Source organism: Uloborus diversus, chromosome 7 (assembly GCF_026930045.1).
Source record: "Uloborus diversus isolate 005 chromosome 7, Udiv.v.3.1, whole genome shotgun sequence".
Classification (NCBI taxonomy): Eukaryota; Metazoa; Arthropoda; class Arachnida; order Araneae; family Uloboridae; genus Uloborus; species Uloborus diversus.
In genome coordinates this window covers 131047795-131074114 of record NC_072737.1, presented here as the reverse complement: position 1 = coordinate 131074114, position 26320 = coordinate 131047795, and the positions used below count along the sequence as shown (strand labels likewise).

General features: G+C 32.2%; 1 protein-coding gene across 3 annotated transcripts in view; it reads left to right on the top strand.

Annotated features, from left to right (window-relative positions):
- Positions 1-24620, top strand: part of LOC129226097 (endothelial cell-selective adhesion molecule-like) — a 132665-nt gene extending 108045 nt beyond the window's left edge. For 2 of the 3 annotated variants that reach the window (XM_054860691.1, XM_054860690.1), the window contains 5 exons: positions 6974-7109; positions 12633-12766; positions 16974-17157; positions 18942-19023; positions 24109-24620. In XM_054860691.1, the coding sequence (XP_054716666.1) occupies positions 6974-7109; positions 12633-12766; positions 16974-17157; positions 18942-19023; positions 24109-24112 (540 nt within the window). In that variant the 3' untranslated portion in view covers positions 24113-24620. Of the gene's footprint in view, positions 1-6973; positions 7110-12632; positions 12767-16973; positions 17158-18941; positions 19028-24108 lie in introns of those variants that run through there. The other variant, XM_054860692.1, reaches the window with a different exon arrangement.
- The last annotated feature ends 1700 nt before the right edge of the window (positions 24621-26320 follow it).

The following is a 26320-nucleotide window of genomic DNA, read 5'->3' as shown; positions in this document are numbered from 1 at the left end:
ATGCTTTTTCCTTCAATGCCCTCACTATGAAGCTCATTTCAAAGTAATGCCCAACAATAGAGACGAATCATAGTGGCAGTCCATTTCCAGTGATATCTCCTTTCTATGTCTTTCATGGCAAAATTTCGCGTTCAACTCTTAGGTTTCCTTAATTATCTGTAAAATAGTCTAAATGTGAATTCAGAAAATGTAACTTAGAACTCATGGAAGAGCCAAAAGATTATTTGTTTTGAAGGGAGAGGTCTGCATCCTTTTCTTTATTAACCGACTTCAAAAAAGGAGGTTATGATTTCGTATTGCGGCTTTTTATGTGTGTTTTCGAATTATTCCAACACTACCGGACCGATTTGAAAAATATTTTTTTTTTGTTTGTTTGGAAAGGTATACTTCCCAGATGGTCCCATTGTAATTTGGTCTGCATCTGATAAGGGGGCTCGGAGAAATCCAAGAAACTTTAAATTTCATACGTCATGGTCTCGTAGTGTTGCTGTGATCGGTGTATTTTCACACCTAAGGTTTTGACTTTCTCTTGAACGATATTTAATTCTCGCGGCACATGGAATTAATTTTCTCAACGCTGCGAAGCATGGTAATTTTTCATTATAGGTGTTACTAAAGTATTTATTACTGTGTAGAAAAGCAGTAAATTAAATATATTTTGCTACTTTAATAGTTGAATCAATTACCTTAATATTTTATTTACTAATAAATAACTTTATTTAGGCACTAAAATATAAAATTCTTTATTTAATATTCTAATTTTTAAATATACTTAGTGTTCAATTAAGGGGGAATTGAATACAGAACACTCCTTCCCCACGATTTAATTTATATTCTTTAATAATATACATTATAACTGTGTATGATTTCTGAAGTTTGACCAATATTCTAGATTTACTATTTCACGATGCCGCCAGATCAATTTGAAATTAGGGTTATATTAATTAGCAGACTTCAAAAAAAAAAAAAAAAAAAAAAAGGAGGAGGTTCTGAACGTCGGATTTGTTTTTCCTTTGTACAATGTTCCATAAATACTCGAAGACACCTGTACCAAGGGGCGTGCACAGAGAGGGGGGAGGGACACCTGTTGGCCCGGGCCCGAGCCTGGAGGGGGCCCAATATTTTCGTAACTAACGGTGAAATATAGAAGTAAACAATATGGAGATTGTCCCGGAAAAGTCATTTGTGATGGGGGCTGCAAAATTTCTGTGCACGATCCTGCCTGTACCGATAAGGAAAAGTCTTTTTTTACTTGAAACAGCATAGTTCCTCGGCGGTCTTATGTTAATCAAGTTCAAATTTGATGAAATTGAGGGAACTCTTCAAATATCATACTCACATTTAAATCGATTTGTACTTTATTAACTTTGTATATCGTCTCACTTAGTGAACCGGTTTTTATGCTTTTTTTTTTATTTTTTAAGTGGTGGTTTTGTTTAGGGGTGGTCTAACTTAAGTTCCAAATCTTTGATTTATCCTATTTGTTCTTTAGAGAAATGTTAAGGGTAAAACAATAAATTTCATGCGATATCCCTCACAAACGATTAAATATAAAGCCCATTGATAAATAAAGGCCAAAAACAAAGGTTTATACTTTCTTTACCTATAGTTAAAGAAAGTACTAAAAATATATATTATTAAGAGTAATGATAATGAAAATTTTGAATTTAGTATTTTCTGAAGCAAACATAAAATTCATTCTAGTGGAATTTTTAATCTTCATCTATAGTGGGGCCATGTGAAGAAACATGCGACTTTTATCACGAGTTACATGACACTAATTGCGAAACATAAATTACAATTTACAATATTACAATTCTAAAATTTACAATTTTACAAATTTAAACTTAAAGCGATTTCGTTTGAGCTTCTGAAAATGGAATTGTGCTTTGAATGCGTTTATCGATCATGTTGTTTCAGACTAGGACGTGCACTGGAGGGGGGCGGGGAGAAGGTACACTTGCTGACCCGGGCTAACATTTTTATAATTAAAATGTGTGCACAGATACGCATGCGTGTTTCAACTTGGTCAATCTGTTAGTAACAAAGGTAAACCAAGTGACTTGATATTTAAAGTAAGTTTTTTAAATTTAATTAGCAAGTGAGCGTTCGGCAAAAAAAAATTGTCTGAAAATAAGTTTTCTAAAAAAAAAAACATTGGTTCAGGCAAATTTGTCAAGTTTTACTTATGACTATTGTAAGAATGTGAAGCGGGGTGGGTGGAGGGGGGAATACGTAAAGGTGTAGGATATGGGGAGAGGGGGGGGAGTCATTTGTCACGAGCTCGAAAATTCCTATGCTCACCCTTGGTTCTAGATAACATATCCAGAAAATTTCGGACCAAAGCATAATTCTGTACTTTAGAGCCATAAAAGCGTTAGTCCAAAATTTGCAATTTTCAGTTTATTGTATGTGACTTTTTCTAATGGAGAGCTTTAATCTTAGACCATTGGTCTGGTTAGATCTGCAGTAAAAAATGTCGCTATTTTCACCAATGTCTGAAATGAAAACTGTGGAAGAATTTGTAGACTTTTTATTGATATTTTTAATGAGGAAGGTAGTGCCTGAAATCTAGTGAAACCTTTAAAAATTCGAGTAGAAAACGCGAATAACTCTCACCGTAATTAAGTTGGAGAATCGGAAAAAAATGCATAAAACTCAGAAAAAATTGCCCTTTCCAACAATTTATAATTTTAATATGTGCAAGTAATTTTTCATAACCATATTTGGGAATTATGTGAAACTTGAGTCTTGAATTGAAATAAAGAAGGAAATATCTATTGAACTTTTTCCAAACCGATCTGTAAACCTTTTTCATGGGTAAAGGAACAAGCTGTGAAAATTTCAGCGAAATCGGTCGGTTAGTTCTCGACTTTTGCGCGTTCAAACAAACAAACGCTTTTTGGAGGCTTTATTTTATACTATGTAATGAAAACGCACAATGAAAGTTTTAAAGAAACAATGATAAATTATAAGAAAACATTTCCACCAAATTTAAAATCCCAATTTTTTGTTTCCTTCAATTTTGAATTTGTTTCCGCTTTTTTTTTTCTTTCTTTTTTTCGTGTAAACGCCCATCATAAAGGTCATCTCTGGATTCAGTACTAAAAACTACATAAGATCAAATATAGAAAACTGAAAATCACAGCTATTGTAGGCTAGTGTAATTCAAACCTGTTACTTTAACATATGTTCCATAATTTATTCCTGCATCTAAAAATATCTTTTTATATTGGTGATAATACTTACCCCATTTGTCTTTAATTTCAAGTTATGCTTTCAAGAGTACTATTTTGCCTGGGATGGGAATGAAATCTAGTTTTGTCCTTAAAGAAAATATGAGAAAAGCAAACTTCCGAATCATGAACTCTTGTCATACATCAGAGGTTTCCGAACTTCTGTATATTTAAGGTCTTTTTCTAAGGCATAAGGTTTTTTTTCAAGAAAATCTGGTGTTTCTTCTCTGTTTCATAAAGCAGTGTAAAAAGTAAAAGTTTTAAAAAGTTGCGATTTTTTTATGACGTCCTTGCACAAAACTTCAAAGATACTTAAATATATACAAATTTAATATCTTAAAATATGTCATTATTGTTACTAATTATTCTCCTTACAATACCCACATAAATGCAAATAGTGCGTTCTTGATTAAAAAATAAGAACGAAAAATGCTCGTTTTTTGTGTGCAATACTGTTTTGGAATGAATAATATCATCTTTCACTAAACGTAACAGATGATTCATGCCTAATGGATCAAGCACAACCCAAGGTGTGACATTCCGAAAATATTTGAAAATGCAAATACGACACTTTTGCTCTCTAACGGCGAAATAGTATTAAGCTATACAAATGCAGGTCTTGCAGAGATATGCTACTCATTAATGGCAGTTCAAAAAAAGGCACAACTCAAAATCGTTCATTTTTGAGATATGAGATTTTTGAAAGGAGTGACCGATATTTTACCATGAAAAACCGAAGTGATTTACACTACCACTGGTGACTCATCAGAAATATGTGATCTATTGCCGATGTCTTTAGTATGTAAATATTGACATATACTTCCTGTAAAATGTCGACATTAAGCAGATTTCGGACTTTCATAGTAACATATACATTAGGGTGATATGAAAAAATCGATTTTTTCATTTCGGAATCGCGTTACCTCTCAAAAGTTGAAGTTTGATATCCTCAATTGGGGGAAAAATAAACAAAAAATTCTGAGTTGAGATCTTCAGTTCGCGCATAAGGCTGAAAATTTTAAAAAATACGTTAACCATTGAATTTTTCAAATATTTAAAATTATTTAATTTTGTCTAATTTTTATAGTGCAGCAAACATAAATTATCCGTATATAGTGTAGTTTGAACCTAAAAAAATGTTTTGTAGCTTTTACATGAGATCTTTAGTTTGCGCATACGCCTTGAATGGGGTCCAAAACTTGAAATTACCAACTAAAGACCTTATGTAAAAGCTATAAGATGTTTTTTCAGGTTCAAACTACTCTACATACTGATAATTTATGATTGCTGCAGTGTAAAAATTAGAAAAAAAAATCTAAAATTTTTGAAAAATTCATTTTTTAACATATTTTTTCAAACTTTCAGCCTTATGTGCGAACTAAAGATGTAAACTCAGAAATTTCTGAGCAATCACGATTGCTTATTGTTCTCACTTGACGGTTTTGAATTCCTATGATCTTATTTTCTCACCACCTCCCACTGCAGCACCAACCACGGTCGGCCGGCCTCACGATGCTGCTCCACTAGCGAAAACATTCTCCAGGTTGCGTCAATATCTTACACTTACACGCATACATACACGCACCTACACACACATACACCTACACACACACATACACCTACACACACACATACACCTACACACACATACACCTACACACACATACACCTACACACACACGCATACATACAGACACCTACACATACACACACACAATTACAAAAAAATCATGCCTGCACACAGGCACAAACATACATGCCTACACGCACGTACCAGCCCCCACAAATACACATACACACAACTACCCACACACAAACACACATGCCAATACACACATACAAATACCCTCCACACACAAACACACACGCCTACATACACACACACACACTCGTGATTGCGAAAAACATAATTTGAATTCAAGATGTCAAAGTTCAAATTAATTTTTTGTTTATTTTTCCCCAATTGAGGATATCTAACTACAACTTTTGAGCGGTAACTCGATTCCGAAATAAAGAAATCGATTTTTTCGAACCACCCTAATATACATATATATTGATACCATGAACATTTTGCAGCACACCTCGTCTCTTCCAACGGCTTCCCAGAGTGCCGCAACAACAAGTTTGGGAATGCCTGTCATAGATGACTGAACAACAGAAAACAAGTCTACTTTATAAAAAAATATTTTGTATAAGTAATAATACTCCAGACCAAAATTTTCATTCAGCCCCCCCCCCCCCACCGCCAATCCCAATGGAGATATTGAATGTACATTTCTTTAAAATTATACTAATCAGTTAAATATATAAAAATTGCTATTGCAAATATTTAATTTACCATTTCCTCGCTGATTCCGAATAAAATGAACTAATGCGTTTAGTTGAGAATTTAGTTAGCTTATGCGAATATCAAAAGTACTTTTACTGTAAAAATCGTCAAACTTTCAGCTGACTTTATGATGATTACATTATAATATTTTCAGATCTGGAAAGCCTGAGAGATTTCCACTGTTCAAATATATTTTAACAGTAGTTTTAAAATATGTTTTCTTGTTTCACTATTAAGTTCCTTGGAAATCACTGTTTGGCTCGTCATGAAAAAATTAAATGTACTTCAGTAAAACTTAGTAGTCTTTAATATGTAGTTTTGAACGAAGTCCTATAGTAAGCTTTAAACTTTAAAAAATAAAAAATAGTTCCATTCAAGGCACCTGTTTAGGGTAACAAGAACAAAATAAAAGCGTCGTACAGTGGGGCGAAAACACTAAAAGCGTTGAAAAATGTTTTTTTTTTTTCCTATATTCAACCAATTGAGGATTAATAAATTTGCGCAGGCCTACCTCTAAGATATTCAGAACTGGAATATTAAAGCCCTTCGTCCACTACAAAGTTAAAGGGAGCCTTCAAACGATGAAGAATCATGAGTGCTGGAATTTACAAAAACTGCTTTTAAGCAGTCTATATATTTTTTTCTAATTGAAGGTGGGTATTTAATTTCTCTCGGGTACAACGATAGTAATAGGACGAAAAAAAATGAATATTCGAGTATTCAAACCGAAAATCGGTTTTGATCAGCACCAAAAACTAGGGAATTCAAAGGGGTTTTTTTTTTGGAAAATTCAGCGAAAAAATTCACTCTTATGTACTCTTTAAAAATTAATATTAATTAGTCATCAATGGTCTGTATGAAGACCCTGAAAGAGAATTAGCTGCGTAAACCTGCGACCTATAGACCCTGAGCCCAAACAAATCGAAAAATCTCGCTAATTACATGACTGTGTAAACAAACAAACGAGAGAGGTTTCAAAAACAGTTTCAAGCGTTTCGCCCCACTGTGCGCCGTTCCAATCTGCTTTTTTAATTCAATTTTTCGGAATTTTGTAACGATAAATTCCTTAAAGTTATTTATAGAACATGAAGAGTAGATACTTCGTGGTGTTACTTTTCAAATAATTTAATTTCTATAAATGAGTTGTGACAACAACACAACAATTAGTATTACTATACTCATATCGCGTTCTAATTCGAATCTTGTGTTGTGTTTTTATTCGGTTTATTGAGATTACAGTGAATATTTTACAGCTTTACAATTTTATAAAATTTTTGGTTTTACTTATTTCAATTCAATGGAACCATTTACTTGTAAAACAAATAAATGTAGTACAAGAAAAAAAGTATTATCCTTTTGACTTTTAAAATCAAGCCATACATACTACTTCTCTTTTTTATTATTTTAGTTATCCAAGTCTGGCAGCAATATTGTTTACCTCAGAAACGTAGCGTTGGATTCCGCAGGGACATATAAATGCCAAGTTTCTACAGATGCACCAACTTATAGCTGTGTTCAAGCAGTAAAAGAAATGAATGTAGTCAGTAAGTTTTTTTTTTTCTCTACAGCATAGTTGCTTAATATTTTATTTGACCTGCAAAATAAATAAACAGATAAGAAAGACCGTTTGTCACATTTAAACCGACTCACTCGTGTTTCAAATTTAGAGAAGATTTGTAACCTTGCGGAATTTTACCGTAGCTCTACTTTTATACTTATCTATAACATTACAAAAATCAACAACAATAGCCATAAAGATAATATAATAATAATAATAATAATAAAATTTAATAATAATAATATAATATTAATAATAATAATTATATAGATAGTAATAGTAATATGTCTTAATAATAGACAAAAGTAATAATAATTATTATTATCAAAAGTATTTTGTTATTATTATTATTATTATTATTATTATTATTATTATTATTATTATAAAAACAATAATAATAATAATATTACTTTTTATATTAATAATAATAATAATAATAATAACAACAATAGTAATGATAATAACACAATAATAACAAATATAATACAATGGTAACAATTTTAAATAGTAATAATAATCTAGTTTTCAACATTCTAGATTTTAGACAATCTGAATCGAGAGCTCGATCAAGAGCGCGTATCAGAAAATAAACTAAAAATGACTTTAAAAATAAATGTCATTCCTGACATTTCCCACTAAGTTTTAAGTGTTTTCAAATTCCTTAATCGTTTTACGTGCATCAATTTGTTTCTCTTTCGAGTTTTTCATGCGATATTACTTTCGTTTTGCATGGCATATCTGTTATTTAATTTAGGGTCAGATGGAGATCCAGGGGGCAAAATGGGAGTATATTGTAAACATCCACTTTCTTTTTTTTAAATTCAAATGTGTAGTTGTTATTTCATTTCATTTATTTAGTTATTTATTTACTTTTTGAGATATTTATTGAAATACTTTTTTGTTTAAGGAACTAGAACAAAGTTAAATGCTTACAAACTACTTATTTATGCTTTTTATGTAAGAATGTGTTACATGTTATGTAAGAATGAGTGGCTGATGAAATTTCCTCTAAAATCATTATTGATTGGTTAAAATTATCAATTTTAGTACTGTTTTTTAGAGATTTTCCGAAGAGCAGAGCTATTTTGAAATTTAAGAATAAAGTTTATAATCTTATTTGCTATGAAGTGTTTTCTGTTGTATAACTATAAAGGTATGATTAGACTTCACTAAATTTCGTATGATACTGTTACAATTTCTGCAAAGAGGAGTTACTTTTATTTTTAATGTTCTTGAATTGTTATCATTTCTGTTAAATATGGCATTTGTTCAGCTATTTTTTATTTAAAATTACCCGGTTTTTAAAGTGTCACTTGTACGCTCTGTTCCCTGATTTGCAAACAGTTAAAGATGGCGAGAAATGGATGATATACCACTAAATTGCGATCTTTTTGGCGACTTGTTTCCGCTACAAATTTAGTGCGAAATCGCCAAATGTTACCAAGCCTTGAGATATTTTGCGGCTTTTTGAACCTAAAAGATGCTGTCCAATCCAACTGATAGTCAAGGATTGATTACCGTTGACATTACTTGTTCCATTAAATAACAAAAAAAAAAAATATGTACATTTTTGATAAATATATTAAATACATTTTGAATTAACTCCACGTTACTCCACAACCCAGGGCGATCATCCCAAGCTCGTCAGCTTGCGAGATCGAGATTCTCGCTCACGTGATTTTACGACATTTCTACGTCACAACCGATCACGTGAGCGAGAATCTCGATCTTGCAAGCTGACGAGCTTGGAATGACGGCCCAGCTTGCAGTAAAAAATATCTTGGTGCTCATCAATATTATATTATTTCTCAATATATAATCGGTGGCCAGATTATTAGGGACAGTACTATGTACATATTTCTGCTCAAAATTAATAGAGTACAATTTCAGGAAAAATAAATTATATTTAAAAGTTTTATGACTTTGCTTTTGGTATTAATATTTCTGTATTTTATAAGTGGTAACGCAAAAGCAGTTAACTTATCTCTCGAGGATTCAAGTCCATTCCACATTTGTTTACTAGTTACTTTAACTTAGTAAGAGGGAAGACTTGTATAAATTTCATGTTTTAGGGTTGGTCTTTTTTAGTCTACTTTCCCAGTAAAAGTCAGAGAAAGAAGAAAAAAGCATGAAAGAAGGCTTAATGCATCTTGAAAATATCGAGAAAAAAAAGTCAAATAAAAATAATTAAATAAATATCAAAAAAAATAAAAATTGGATTTTTTTTTTTTTTTTTTTTGTTCGAAAGATCTTGGCGAGGATACCTCATTCCTATATTTCGATTTTTGATTTGAACTATTTTCCGTTCAGTTTTGAACAGTTCAAAAAACCTTAACATTAGTGCCTACGGGGAAATTCAAGGCAATCCGAGCTTAGAGGCCATTTAGCTTCAAACAAACTTGTAGGAAAATTTTTTGAAAAAAAAAAAACATTTAAATAAAATTTCTTTTTCATTTGAACAATTTTCCGTGCAATTTTGAAAAGTTCAAATCCCTTAACATTAGTGCCTACGGGGAAACTGAAAGTCAACGTGGACTTCTCACTTGAAGGCGGATTTCTTCAAACAAATTTTGTTAGAAATACCTGTAGCTCTTGACGACAAACTTCCGATCCCGACTCAAGAATTTTGGGACACCTGACTTCGACTTCTGTGCCCGAAAATTAGTCTGTTTCAGACTCCCCGACTTCGACTCTGACTTCGTAGTTTTGGCAAAAATTTATGCACGGAGGAAAAATGAGACTCCGATTCTTGGATATTCGACTTCGACTCCTTTATCCGAAAATGAGTCCGACTCTGACTCTGCAAACATTGACAGAATTGCGTACTCTAAGTGAAATAACCGATTCAACTCCGAGCCTTTGAATTAAATACCTTGGGCTCCCGAATCTGACTCTTTTATACCAAAATGAGATTGAATCCGACTCCGCAGCCATGGTTTTTAACTGAAATAATATATTTTCAATATGACTTTTTATCTTCACTCTAAGGTTTTAATTTATGTATTCAGTTTTCGTCGGAAAACTCGAGGTCCTTTATGTTTCTACATTAAGATATGCTCAGACGACTTTTTTTTTTTTTTTTTTGACAATGAAAATTATTTTTTAAATTTGACATTTTATTGTTCTTATTTATTTTGGAAAGTACATTAATTCATTTAAAAAAAAATAATTTTTGGCAACAGGGGAAAAAACAATTTTTTTTTCTTTTTGATATGATGCATTTAGTTTAGTAAGCTTATTAATTATAATAATTATCTGTTCTTTTTGAAAGCGGTTAAAGAATTTTTTTAATGGAAAAAAGTGTATCAGCTGATTTGTTTAAAAGGTGCTGCTATTTTATTTGTCCTTTTATTTATTTATTTATTTATTTTTTTTACGCATCTAGTTCTTTAGATGAGTGAGACATATTTTATTCCTAGAACTCGGATTAAGATATTAAAAAAAATATATTTGAAATAATTTGCGATTTTAGCTATTTTTAAGAATATTGATCAGATACTAGAAAGTAGATATGGGTATACGGGAAAGTAGGGCTCATTTAGTTCTAGACGGAATTTCTTGTTTGAACTAAAATTTATTGAAATATGAATAAAGTAGAAATTTACTAATTTTATATAAATAATTTTATGCGAACTTTGTAATGGGGGTTGTTTCCTTCAGTCAAAAGTAGTACTTTTAGTCACTGAAATTGATAGAATAAGCAAAAAAAAAAAAAAAAAAAAAAACATGGACCCAGAAAATTCTTTTATTTTCCCAATAGTTATTTTTTAATTAATTTTTTTAAACGTCCGATTTTGCAAACAAGGCGTGGTCTTGATTACGTCAAAAATGATGCTCTTTGGCACATTGTGTACCGCGTTTCCACGTTATGATAATCAAGAAGCGAATTAAAATTGCGCTCTACGCCTGCCATCAACCATATCGTTGCCAATGCACGTGAGTAAAGATTCGAATTAAATATTTTGATCTGTGAATAGCAACATAGAATGGCATTTCAACCATTTGTGATGTCATCGGTAAGAAATGTAAACAATGAAAGCGCACCGATTTAAGTATTTTTTTAAAAATATTAAACTTAAACAAATTATTTAAAAAATGATTAGATCCTATGTTTTTAAGCATGTTCTTTCAGAAAAAAAAAAATACTTTTAAAATTTTAGAAACGACCCTATTGTGTATTAAACATAAAAAAAAAAATCTTTCGACTCAAAAGGCAATTGACATGAAACTCGAAAATTTTATGTCACTGTCACATGTTACTCTACTTTGAAGTTTACCAACGTGTGTTTTATTAAGCATTTCCTTCTTTCCCGCTTGCTTACTCTGGAATCACGTGAAAAAGTGAAAGTGTATTTGGAGTTACTCTGATTTTAATATTTTGGAAACGACCTCGAGTAACAAAATGATTCGACTAACAACTCAGAAGAGTCTTTTTTTTTTTTTTTTTTTGCAGGGAAAAGAAACTGTTGTCTTTCAACATTTCTTTGTTCTATGTTCTAAAGAAAACAGTTAGCTAAAAAAAAACCCTTACAATCTTCAACAGGTATATTAAGCAAAATATACTTCAAAACACAAGAGCACACAAAATTGAATTTAACAAGCGATTAACAAACCATCATTTGTGTACAATGAAGAAAACATTTACTAAACGAAAAACTTTAGCACTGCTGATTGTCTTTATCAAATTTAACATAATGTATGTGAAAAATCAGCTGCTTTATTAGGGGAGGGGCGCGGAAAATAAAAAATGTCCTCTATTTTTCGAACAAATAAATCTTCAACAAGTTTTAATTTTCATTAGCGATTCAACAACAGTTCTGAACGCTAACCTTTTGCTATCCAGAGAGCAAAATTTCAATTCCGGTTTGAAAAAAATGAATTGGTTTTGGAGCATGATTTCTTTAAATGGCATTGTAGATAGACAAATTTTTCATTTTTTTGCCTCATAAAAATTGTTTTAGCGATAATAATGCAAAGAAATCAGACAGTGGAATGTCGGCGAGTGTATTCTAGCAATTGTCAATTGAAAAGGTATAATTCTGGAACATGATTATGCAACCCCCACATTGTTCAAGATGAACCCTGAAAAGAAGGAATGAATTGCCGCTGGTTTTCTAATCCAACATTACACTATTTGATTTTCATTTCTTTCGATCGCTACGTTGCAAAAATTCGTCTCCAGATATTTTACTCGAAAACCAATTTGATTTAATCTTTTCAATGTTGAAAATGTGTATATTGGATGACAAAAGATTGTTAATAACTTGGATAATTACTTCTTTGATTAAAATTTAAAGCTTGTCAAACATGTGTTTGTTTGTCATATGCATTACTTTCCAATCTCCGTAACATTTTAAACGTGAAAAATCCAGAAACAAAATCTTTCAAGATGTAAATAAGATTACAAGAATAAATAAACTGGAAACGAGGAAAATAAATAAATAAATGATGTGATTTATTAATTTATTTTTTGTTACATGTAATTTTTTTATTTAATTATGTTTTCCAGTTATGCCGCTAGAGGGCCCGACTATATCAGGAGGCGAAGGAAATTATGACTTTGGAGACAACGTTACTCTGAATTGCACCTCTGCCAAATCGAAACCTGCAGCGGAATTGAGTTGGCTTGTGAATGGAAAAACAGTAAATATATTATTTCTTTTATTCAGCAGGCTCCGAGTACCAGCAGATAAAATGTAGTTATGGGAGGTCTTCTGCGTCTTAATATTTATGCTTATATTTGAGGATACCATTGTTGTTTTGCAAATTGGTTTCTCGTTCTGTTTTTCAATATACTTACCGAGTAAGCGTTGTTCATGTTTCAAACATGTGAAATAAATGGAAGCATTACATTTCATATATGCGATACAAATACCGGATTCATTGAAAAAGAATCGTGGGGTTTGAGTTGTGTATATTCGTAAGAGCAAAAATGGTACTAAAACGAATTTATTTTTACGCACTTAAATCATTCTAAAAATGTTTAAGGGCCCTCCACGTGACGCCAGAACGATATCACAGCTGTACCTCGTTACTACACCTCTACCTCCTCACACCTGCACCTCCTTCTATACAAGTTGTAGCATGTACGCAATCATAAACGCAGTTGCTCCAGTGACTTTCCTTTAGTTTGTCAAAATTAACAGGTAAGAGGAGCATAAACACATTATCTTTTACACAGGAAAACATTACATGGGGATAGGTCTGGTGACCTGGAAGGCAAATTATAAAGTCCTGAATCACCCTCGATCCCAATTATGACTTACTAATTAATAAATAACGAGTAGGACACATGCAATAACAGGCAGAGACATCTAGTAATAGCCATTAAAACTTTACTACAACTCGTTCTTTCATTCGTGCTCCACATTGATGATATAGGTTCAATATTCCCAAATTGATAGTTTAATGAACGAATCATTTTGAATCGTCCTGCATTTCTCTTTTAACTGCTTTAAAACCTCAGATGGAATACAGTATAAAATGAGGTTACATTGGTGATATAATGGCTACATCGCTTTTGGAACAATAGCTTTCTTAGTTGGAGACATTTTACAACTATGTTGTAACCCTTCTGCTCATCGCTTAGTTGATCATAGTTTCATGAAAACTACTTTTTGAGCAACAGCACACTTTTTTTTGTCTTTTGAGCTACTTTTAATCCGTATCTCAGAGCTGCCCCTTTCTTAAGTAAACCCATACTTGCTACGCGACTGGGGCTTGGATGCCCTAAGGCCCCTATAGTGGAAGAGCCGACGTATCCACCATTTTGGAGCAAACCCTATCCAGCGCTTCGTAGCGATAGCATTGCTGCTAATGTTTACATTTCCTTAGCATGTGTTAAATTGAGTCAAATGGGTGATTGTTCGGCTGTTAATTGTGTAAACAGTTCCAAAAAAAGATGTCAATTCTTCAGGTTTCCAGCAGATGCAAAAAGAAAAAAAAGAAATTTATAAATAATAGCCCGTGAAGTGACTGGCAGCCTGGAAACGACGCCAACTGTTTCCAAAAGTTCGCCAATGTTCACCTTAGCTCTCCGACTCTCTCGTTCCCTATTTGGAGAATGATTGCCAATAAAGGTAGCTTTCCAAGTTGTACGTTTGCTCCAAAATGGCGGATGCGTCGACTTCTCCAGTTATAGGGGTTCTAGGGTGTACCAAGTGGAATAAATAACAACAGCAACAACAGGCTCTAAGTGAGAACAGTTTTTTTTCCCTTGAGCGTAGTACAGTTTAAATTTTGTGCTCTTCTTTATTGTCACTTTTTCATTAAAAATAATTTTCACTTGTTCTTCTCTAAGATAGTTTTGAGGATAGTAACAAAAGTGCATAATATACAAGTAAATGGAAACATAACTACTTATGCGTATTAACTATGAATAACTCATCAAACGGCAGTTGAATCATTTTTCATTTTGAATTTTTGTTTTTCTTATATTTTACAGATGAGTTTTTGGTATTTTTATCCCCTTCTTTTTCTTCTTCTCCTTCTTCTTATTATTATCAATTGAATTTTCATTGTATTACATTTGAAGAACATGTTAATATCAAAAGCGAAATGTCCTTAGTTTAGTTTTTGATGACAAAAAAGCACTGTAAAAGTAACTGACTGTAAGAACATTGCAAAAGTAAATTATTTATTTTTACTGTATCAAAGCTCCTATTAGTTAAGAAGTATTTTAACGTTTCTTAGAAAAAGAGATATCAAATAATCCTTGTAACAGTCCAAAAATTTGAAGTCACCTTCTGATAATGAAATAATTTTGAATATTAAAGCTATATTAGGTTTAGACAATGCGCATAGTTGATAAGATTATTAAATTCATACATCTTAAGAGCTCAAACTCTCTATACAATAAAACCTGTCTACAAAGATACTCTTAGGACCTAAAAATGTATCGAAATAGACAGGTTATCGTTATAGACAGTTTGATTATTCATGCTGACATTTTGCTGGGGCCAAAAAAAATATTGTTATAGACAAGTTATCGTAATAGACAGTATCGTTATACACAGGTTTCACTAGATAATTTGCTTTGCAATGAAACAGAATATTTGCATAACGTTGACGAGGGATTTCTTTAAAACAACATAAAAAAAGTAATAATTTTTTGCATTGATAAAATTTGCTCAACTCGCAGAAGCAGGAAAATTAGAACAAAAAAATGACATATTCGCAACGTTATCAAGGAAAAAACATTTTTCTTTTGTCATTATCCTAAAAGCTTAAAATATTCCAATCTAGCGATGGAATTATCAGAGCATTAAAGTATAAAAAGAAAATGGAGTTGCATATTCCATTGTTGCGTTCTTTTGAAATGTTGCTTGATTTTGAAAACAAATTTTCCTTAGTACACCAAAACAAATTAAATTTGCATTCTTGGTCACATGTCAATAAAAATGGAAAAACGAAAACTGAATCGAACTTTTCGTCTTTGCTATCATCATTGTTGTTATTGCTTATCATTATTATTTTTGGAGTTGTTATAGTTATCAACATCATTATCGTTTCTTCCAAAGTATATCAGTTCCCACTTTGAATATTCTAATGATTGTGGTTTTTTTCTTTCTTGAAGATAAATAACAATTACACTATTTTATAGATTACGTCTTTCAAAATTTTACTTCACATAAAGTAGAAAGACAAGTATCTCTTTTTTGTCACGTTTGATTAATCTATTTGTGAAGAGCTCTTTTATACAGTTTAAAGTATAAAACTTTCATGAAAATTCCCATAAAGTTAAGACTTTTGAATCTGAGCTATAAAAAATAGTATAGTTCGTGTGGAATTATAACGTTTTATTACTGGAACCTTTTTTGTTGTTAAACATGTTTAAAAATTATGCTAATTTCTAGTTTAATATTTTTTTCATAGTTTATATGAGAGATTTAGTTGCATTACTGAATAGAAAAAATTGACTGGAAACAATATTGCCACCATTTTATGCTATTTATCGTCAAACTGGAAAATCGCCCGTCAAGATATGATGGATGAAAATTGCTTCTACATTTGAACGAAGCAATTGCCTGTTTGGTGATATTTCGTTAGTTGAAATTTTTATCCTAACTCCAGTGGATGAACCCTCAACTCCAGTAGATAGCGTTCATTGTTAACCCCTTTTTCGTTTCTTTATTCCCCTAAAATGTCACAGTCTCACCAGTAAAACAGTTGAGTTACCGGATCCAGTTCAGCCTTGTCACAAGCAAGCCTTTCCCTGCATTTTAAACATTACCATATCAAATTATCATGCCTTGGCGGGAGTTTTATTGTTGATGACGTCGGGAGCGTTACTCGATCATTGGCTGTTATATATATGAGGATGCGAGGAAAAATCCACCTATGTGGCTTCCCCCAGATTTTTTTAATTGAAGTCTTAAAATTTTAATTTTTAATAAATTTTGGGGAGACATTAGAAATGAGCGTGGGGACAAAAGGCTTTCTCCTAGGGAGGAGCAGTTCCCCCAACCTGCCCATGGGTACGTCCATATGTACGGGAGACAGTGGAGTGGAGTGTGAAAATGATGAGGTGCTTCTTTTTTGCAAATATTGTTCCAAAAATGTCTCAGAACAGCGATTATTGGTTAAGATTCTGAGTATTCGAAAATACAATTGGCTTTCTCTAAAAGAATTGTCGCCATTTTGAACAATAACGTCTCCAGTGAAGATTTTGTACCTAGCCAACTTCTGTCTGTTAGGAGGTAAAATTTCTGTATTTTCATATGTTTGTACTTTTATGTTGTGCTCGTATATGCCACATTAGTCCATTTGAAAAATAGTGCGCTAATCCTCTTTTTTGTTTCAAATATTTTTAGTGATTCCTGAGATTAAAAACAGTTAATTTTTTTCCTAGATTGATGAAAATGAGACAATGAGTCACGGTGTTATCATATACAGCGACAACTTGGAAGCGACTTCAAAATCCCTTCAACTTCCAGTAACAGAGAATCTTCTAAACAAAGGCAAAGTAGCAATTAAATGTGAAGCTACATTTTACGGTCGGGTGGCTATGAGCAGTAAGGATATTACTATCATAGGTAAGTATAGATATTTCAAGTTCATACATCTCTTTTGCATGAAAAGAAAAAATCTAAAATCAGGAAGTTAGATAAAACATCGTCAATTGTGGTAAATTTTATTTCATGCTGCATCATATGAATATAAGTTATTAAAATTTTATTTTAGTTGAATTTATTTTAAGAGAGGTTATTTTTTTTATTTTAATGCTTGATTACTTGCCATTTGTACCCTAACCGTATGATGGGTACCAGTGCCCTTAAAAAGAGAGAGAGAGAGAGACTGCCGTGGGCAGGTAAATGGTAGTATCTGAGGAAATGAAAATTTAAGATATTTGAAGAACTACGTTTTATATTCAATCCTAACAATAGGAAAATGTTGGAATTATACGTCTTTTTTAAGCTTTTTTTTTTTCAGCGGAAACCAAATAAGCACGCTTGTACTATAAAGCTAAAGTACAACAAATGACAAAAATGCAAAAAAAAAAAATAATAATTTGAATTTTGACATCTTAAATTCAAATTATGTTTTTCGCAATCACGAGTGTGTGTGTGTATGTATGTGTGTGAGTGTCCATATGTGTGTGTAGGCGTGTATGTATGTGTATGTAGGCGTGTGTTTGTATGTATGTGTGGGTATGTGTGTGTGCATATATGTGTGTATATGTGTAGGCATGTGTGTTTGTGTGCAGGCATGAGTGTGTTGGTATGTGTGTGTGTGTGAAAGTGTATGTATATATGTGTGTGTGTAGGTGTGTATGTATGCGTGTGCATTCAGGATATGGACGCAACCTGGAGACGGGTTTTGCTACAGGAGCAGCATCGTGATGCCGGTCGACGGTGGTGCTGCAGAAGGAGGCGGGGGGGGGGGGGAATAAAATCATAGAAACGCCAAAAACAGTCAAGTGAGAACAATAAGCAATGTGATTGCTCAAAAAAGGGAGTGGGGGAGGAAAAATTCGCAGTTACTGCCCTTTTCCTGTCCACGGTAGAAGACAGCGTGCCTGCTACTGGAGGTGAAATGCTCCAAAGAAATGTAAACTACTATTGGAAATGAAAAAAGTGAAAATGATATTACGCATACATTACAGTTTAAATAACAAAATAAAAAGAGTTACATTTAAATCTTAGGAAAGTTGAGTACCGAAAACGTTGCAAAACTAAGAAATATAAGGTTATAGTAACTGTTTCATGGTGGATTTCAAAAGGAATATCTGCGTACCCAAGATTTAAAACTTCTGATATTGTATTTTAATACACAGTATAATAGTTCATTTTAAAAATTAATTAAAAAGATCTAGATGCAAATAATATCTTCAACATATATGAAATAAAAGCTGAACTTCCAGTTGCACTTAAATCCCAAACATAAATCTTAAAAATATTAGCAAAATTAAGAGAATTTTGTCATGAGAATAGAAAATGAGAAATTAAAAAAATTTAAAGAAATGTGATGCTACTCCTTATCTAAAACCATTATTATTAACCTACAAACAGATAATGTCTTCTTTTGCTAAAAATGTGCCAAAGAAAAAAAAATTCAAATTATGTAAAAGGTTTAAAAAATAACATCTTTGGTGGCGATTTTGTAACTAGTCAACTTGATTGGTAAACAATGTAGCTTAAAACATGCATTTTCAATAGCAACAAAAATGATATTCTGTATGAAAAATATCACAACTCTTAGAAGTTTTTAGCTTTTTGTTTTGCAAAGAGAAAATTGTTTCTAACATGTCTTCAAAATACTTAATGTTTTAAAACGCGTTCTAAACTGTAAAATTCAAAATAGTTATTTTATCTTTCAGAGTACAACAGTGCATCCAATTCCATTTCCAGAAGCTTATTTCTCATCTTCATCTTATTCATTGCTCTATGGCCTGGCATCAGGTAATGGAATTGCTTGAATGATTAAAAGTTTACAAAAAATGTATTTTTTCATACTTTTTTAATGGAGGATTTAATAAATACGGAACGGATGCCGGAGAATGATAAAGCCTAGTTCATCTTCAGACAAATTTGCAAAACGGACACGTGTTCCACTTGCCAAACGGTTAATATGTTCTTCTTATGAAGGAACGGTATAAACTTGTTCCTTCCTCCCCCCCCCCCCACAAAAAAAAGCAAGTTGAAGCATAGTTCTTATAAGTATCGAGAGAGCTGAATCTGATGGGAGGGGTCTGATTTTTCGTACTTTTACTGTTTAAGAGATATAAGCGGTTGAAAAATAGCATATAATGATATACTTCAATGGCGAAAATTTCGGTGCATCTGATAGGATCCGGGAAAATTTTCATGCATCTTTCAAAGAAGAAAACAAAATTGAGGCTGTTTCATACATGGACACCGAATTTAGAATCGGAATTGAAAACTATCACTAAGAATCAAGTCGCTTTGTTTTACATCTGACAAGATTTAGTTGATTTTCAACATTGCGCCAGGCACCGTAGCAGCCGAAACTTTCTTTCTTCTGAGTCATAACCATTGAGAAGAGTTAAAATGGATGGAGTGAAGACTTTCACTCGTGAAGGAAAGACCCCAGGTCACGTGATAGATGCGAAGCTCTGAAAGACATCGGTTTATTTCACTAGTTGCACCCAAAATGAGTCAACCATTCGTCGTTGTTGAGTCACGTGACTTGAGATCTTTGACGTCAAGTTTTAATTCCTGCTCTAAGGTGATCACATTCCTCATAAGAGTATAATAAATTGTTGTTTTAGAATTGGCAATATATGCAAAAACCAAAAGTTCCGAGAGGAACTGACCCTAGAACACCTCACGAAGAACCACGGGGAGTTTTGATCTATCATGAACTCCATTTTCAGTTTTCGATTTTACGAACACCTACATGCATTTAGTTAGTATTATACTAATGGTGAAAAGAAATGTTGAAATAATAACGACAATAAAACAAGAATTATGAATAAATCATGAGTACTTTTTTAAAATAAATTTTCACTGCAAGACGTCATACAAACCTTATATAGTAAGTTTTATTTTTCCACGGTAGTAAAGAAATTTCGAAGCACAGTTTTGTATTTTTTAGTGTAATATGCATTATTATATTGCATTGCATTTATAATGTAATATTTTTTTCCAATCAGAGGTAGTTTTTTGGAAGACACAACTGCGGAATTTTATACTCTATTGTTATTTTAAACAAAACATATTCACTTTTAACGCCGTAAAATGAAAACTTCTCTTGTAATGGATTTACTGCTATAAAAATAAATACAAAATTGATTTCATTTTGAGAACCATTAATGTATTTTTATTATAAAGTAACCCCTTTAAAAAATAATAAAGCAAAGTTTTAAAAACAGCAGTAACCAAGTCTTAAAAAAAGTAGTTTTGAATGACCTGTAGAAAAAAATGAATTCTGATTGATGTTTTATAGAGTTGGATACATTTGACGATTAAAAAAAGCTTTTATGTAGTTTAAAACATATTAATTTCGGCAAAAGTGCTAAATGTCTTTTCCATAAGAAGTCTTTTTCTGGACTGTATCTTTATTATTAAAAAATCTTACTTCTTATTACAGCACCTCATAAAAATACCTTAATTATCAAAATCTATTACTAGAAATGGCTCATAAACTTTGAATTAAAAAACAACAGCTTCCGTTAATGAATCATTAAATGAATAGTCAATCTATTGTTTTTATTCCCTTTTTTTCTCCTTTCATTTTTTTCCGCTTTTTTCCTTTTTTAATGGCCGATTAGTACAGAATATTCAAAATGACTTTCAAATTATTGACTTTTTTGTAATGGCGGCTAATACATAATAATGTTCTGGTAAATATCAACTGTTATAAACTGCAAAGCAGTAACTTAAGAAACTAAACGATTCCACTTTAGTTGAAACTAGAAGACTAAAAAAGTTGCATCTTTATAGAAATTAAGCTGTTTTTCTTTCAAACATATTATCTTTTAAGTAATACCGCAAACCTTTCAACAAAACTCTGTAGTCATTAAACATTTTGTGTTTAAAGCATTCTCAGTCCAAAATTTAAAATAGTAGGCTTACTGAAGTGACACAATGTCAAATGCAATGTTTATCGCGCTTTATAGTAATGGGAATTTAAATTCTCTGCACTATAAACAAAGGATTTATGGAAGATTTAAAATTTTAAATAATTGACGATGAAACGATTCAAGATTTTTTTTTTTCTTTACATCATCAGTACTACTACTTTCAAACAAATTCTTTGAAGTTTTAACGAACTAAATATAAATTAAAATGTAACCATAAATTGTTTATAGTTATAAATTTGAATGATCAAAGAAATTACCACGAAGTATTATTTTAATTGTAATCATATTTCGCTCACAATTTTCCGCTGAAACATAAATCCATGTGTAAAAGTAATGTTGGTGTTGCTTGGAGAAGGATTTCATGTTTTACTTTGTAGTGAGTTTTGCAATTGTATGCGTGGTATAGTCTAACCGCGAACAAATGACCCTTGTCAATCAGTTGAGAAAACGAGTACATTTCTAAAATAGGTAGAGAAGGAAGAAAGCACACGTGGCACATTTTCCAGATAAGTAAATCTTTTGGCAATATGGAAAAAAATGTACTACTATATTTTTGTCATGCAAATATTTAGATCTGAAAGGTTTAAGTGGCAGAAATAACTGCATTGAGTTGGCGAAAAAGGTAAAATAGACAAGTTTTGCTTTTTTCAAATTTCAACTCGCCCATTTCCAATTGAAATTAATTATAGGAGGCGTGGTTATATCCGATCAATGGCTGCTGAAAGAGGTTAAACCAAGGCCTACCTACTTACGTAGGATGTGACCGTCCAATGAGACATCTACCTTGATCGCACAAAATTAAAATGCTTACCTCTTTGACTAGTTTCTTAAACTCCAAGGTGACGTATTCAAGCTCCAGAACCAATGACGCATTGCCAATGGGGTGGTTTCCTTCAGTCAAAAGTACTATTTAAAGTCATTGAAATGGACAGAATGAGCAAAAAAAAAAAAAAAACATGGACCCAGGAAATACTTTCATTTTCCCAACAGTTTTTTCTTTTAATTATTTTTTTAAATATCCGGTTTTTTCAAACAAGGCGTGGTCTTGATAACTTCACAAATGATGAACTTTGCCGCATCTTTCTACTACGTGTCCACGTTATGATAATCAAGCAGCGAATTAAATATTATGCTCTATGCTTGCTATCAACCATATCTTTGCCAATATAAGTGAGTAAAGATGCGATTTAAATATTTTTCACTGTGAATGGCAACACTAAATGGCATTTCATCATTTGTGATGCCAATGGCAGAAGCCGTAAACAATGAAAGCGCTCCGATTTAAGTAATTTTTTAAAAATATTAAACGTAAACAAATTTATCAAAAAATGGTCAGATCCTATGATTTTAAGCATGCTCTTTCAGAAAAAAATACTTTTGAAATTTTGGAAACAACTCCATTCTGTTTTTCAACTTTCGTCTCCATATCGCCTCTTTACGTCAATTAAGAAAAGAACATTCAAAGAATTAAATGTCTCGAAGGATATATTTTTTCCAAAATATATCAATAAATAATTACAAGAAAAATAGAACCTTAAATCAAGACAAAACTGAAGGGAAACTAAATCGCAGTCTGGATTTAGTTTCCCTTCAGTTTTGTCTTGATTTAAGATTCTATTTTTCTTGTAATTATTTATTGATATATTTTGGAAAAATATTTCCTTCGAGACATTCTATTCTTTGCGTATTTAGTGCTGTAAGTGTTTTAAAGAAAAAAATATGTTATTTTAACGGAATAAAACTGCTCATCTTAATATACAGGTTTTTTTCAAAATGAATAGCGGGGTTTTAACATGTTATAATATTTATTACACCAAACTTACAGCCACAAGTGATATATCAAATGAAAGAGAAACTCAAACAGTTTTACATAATAGCCTACAAGTGTTCAATGTGAGCACCATTCGACACTCGGCACACGTCAAGACGATATGCGAGTTCTTCCCAAACTTTGATGAGTGTCTCATTAGTAATTGCTGCAACAGCTGTTTCAATCCTGTTCCTTAACTCGGGAATGTCGGCTGGCAGTGGAGGCACATACACACGGTCCTTAATAAACCCCCAAAGATAGAAATCACACGGCGTTAGGTTGGGTAACCGTGGAGACCATGGGAAGAAAGCCCTGTCATTAGGCCCCTTACGGCCAATCCAGCGGTCGGGTACAGTTAGGTTAAGCCAATCGCGTACCTCATTATGCCAGTGAGGCGGCGCACCATCTTGCTGAAAGATAAGTTTTCTGGTTCATCTTGTGTCAGTTGAGGGAAGAGCCATAGCTGTAAAGTATCCAGATAAGAAGGTGATTGCAGCAGAAGCATTCCACGCGCATGCGCACTGATACCAACAAACAAAAAATTGTTTGATTTTCTCTTTCATTTGATACTAGTGGCCCCCGCACGGCTTTGCCCGTAATAGAAGAATTAAAAGGTCTTTTGGTTCGCCTGTATATTTACAAATAATGTATGGTGAATTTTCTCGCGAACTGGCTTGTACCCACGTTACAGTTCCACGTTATGATAATTTCGTATCTCGCCAATTGGCATGTGCCCATGTTACGGTTCCACATTACGATAATTTCGTAATTTATGATAATTTTTTTCTTAAAAAATTGGAATAGAAAAAGAACCACATCGAATTTTCGAAAAATCGCTTCGAGGTGCACACCCCCATGCTACATACTAACGTTGTGCCAAATTTCATGAAAATCGGCCGAACGGTTTAGGCGCTATGCGCGTCACAGACATCCTACAGACATTCGGACATCCTCCGGACAGAGAGACTTTCAGCTTTATTATTAGTAAAGATATCACTTGTGGTTGTAAGTTTGGTGTAATAAATATTATAACATGTTAAAACCCCGCTATTCATTTTGAAACACCCTGTATTTTGACTAAGATGTAACTAGCAGTAATAATAGTAATAACATAATCTATTTTTTTCTTAGATGAATCTTGAAGTAAGAAGTAGCTTGGAATCTAAATTTGCTCTGACGAAATCGTGTTGTGCTCAGCGATTCTTAAAGTGTCTCACGTCAACTTTGATTGAACATTCTCTAAAACTGATCTTTGTTTCAAAGCACTGTGGACATTTGCAATCAAAAATCCAGGAAAAACTACCATAATTATTGAAACGACTGCAATAAAATCCATAAATGTTGTTTTACTTTACGGAAATATTTTAGAACAGCAACAAATGTTAAGGAAAAATTCACAAACAACCACAAAATACTTTTTAAATGCTTCCCAAGACAAGTTTTATTACTGAATCTACTTTCCCGTCGTTTTGAAAAGATCTGGGACCATTTTCAAGACAACGTCAAATTTGTTCGTTCTGCTGAATTTTTATGACTTTTGATGCTAAGCTTGGATTTCGATTTTAGCGAGCTCGTCTGAAAACAAATGTAAATATTTTTGTCACGACGTTACGCTATGTAATGGAGCTATTAAATAAAGTACTTTTCCATCAGTTTTCGTATGAATGTCTTAGCGAGTGAATGCTGCTCAGTTTTAATTTTGTAGGTATATGACTTATGAGTAAGTAATGGTTAAATTTATGTTTTGTAAGTATTAAAGCACGGGTAAAGGAATGTGGAGCAGAGTGGAGTAGTCAAAGTAAATTATGTATATCAAAATAAACAAGCTGCAAATTAATTCCAGAAAACTATTCTACTGTAGTTTTTTTTTTCTTTATACAGATCCCATACACTTTTATGCAATTTTAGATCACATATGCTAGTAAATATATCATTTTCCTTTACTTTTGAAGGTAGGGGAACGTGGGGAAAAGTGAAATAGTTAAGAAAACTTCGCATTTTTAAAATGAACAAATCGTAACTTTGTTTTTAAAATTTTAGTGCATAAAGGGAAAACGTGTTCTGTTGAAGAACTTGTGTTGAACAATCGTTTTTTATTTTTGAAAATCAATTTTTACCTTCAAATGTTGTGTAGGCGTGCGTTGCTTCCCTTTTCCAACTGTACCGTAATTTGTGTGAAGTTCAATTTCCACAGTACACACATGTCATAGGCTGGAGAGAGAAAGTATATTCACTAGGAGTGGATGGAAAAACTCGATTTTTTTATTTCGGATTCACGTTACCTCTCAGAAGTTGCAGTTTAATATCCTCAATTGGGGAAAGGTGATTAAAAAAAATTCTAAGTTGACATCTTCAGTTCGCGGAATGGGCTGAAAGTTTGAAAAAATATGGTAAAAATTGAAATTAAAAAAAAAAAAATAGTAATTGTTTTTTTATATTTTCTTAACGCAACAGCCATAAATTGCCAGTATATAGCGTGGTTTTAACCTAAAACAATATTGTATAGCTTTTACATAAGATCTTTCGTTTGTGCATACGCATTAAATTGGGCTAAAATCTCCTGCCCAATCCAAGGCGTAGGTGTAAACTAAAGATCTTATGTAATTGCTATAAAATAATTTTTAGTTTCAAATTCTACTATATTTTGACATTTTATGACTGTTGCATTGTGAAAAAATGCAAAAAAAATAATAATAATAATAATAATAATAACAATATTAATTTTATTATTTTTTGAAAAATTCAATTTTTGTTACATTTTTTTCAAATTTTCAGCCTTATGTGCGAACTAAAGGTGTCAACTTAGAATTTTTCTTTCATCATTTTCCCCAATTAAGGATACCAAACTGCAACTTCTGAGAGGTAACGCGAATCCGAAATAAAGAATCGATTTTTTCGAACCGCCCTAATATCCACGTCCGAGCCGGGATTCGAATTCAGAATCTCCCCACCACTAGACAAGGCGGTCGGCGTACCTTCAAACAAAAATGGGAAATAATTTTTGCCCTATATTTGAGGCAAAGTGAAAATTTAAATATTTTTCTAAGGAAATATTTTCTATTTCATTGTTAAAAGTATTCTTCTTTGAATAAAAAAATAAATTAATGAATGAATAAATTGGCAAGTGCCTATATTTCGTCGCTAGAAAAGAATAGTGACACAACTCAAAAAATGCCGAAAAGGAGATTTTTAATTGATAATAATTTTAAAAAATTTATCTTTTATATGGAATAAAGATTGAAGTTGTAGATTGCAAAGTTGCCGGTAGATGATAACTTTGATAAAAACCTAATTTGACCTAAATTTAATTAAAATTTCTAGAAACGTTAAAATGCTAGCACAA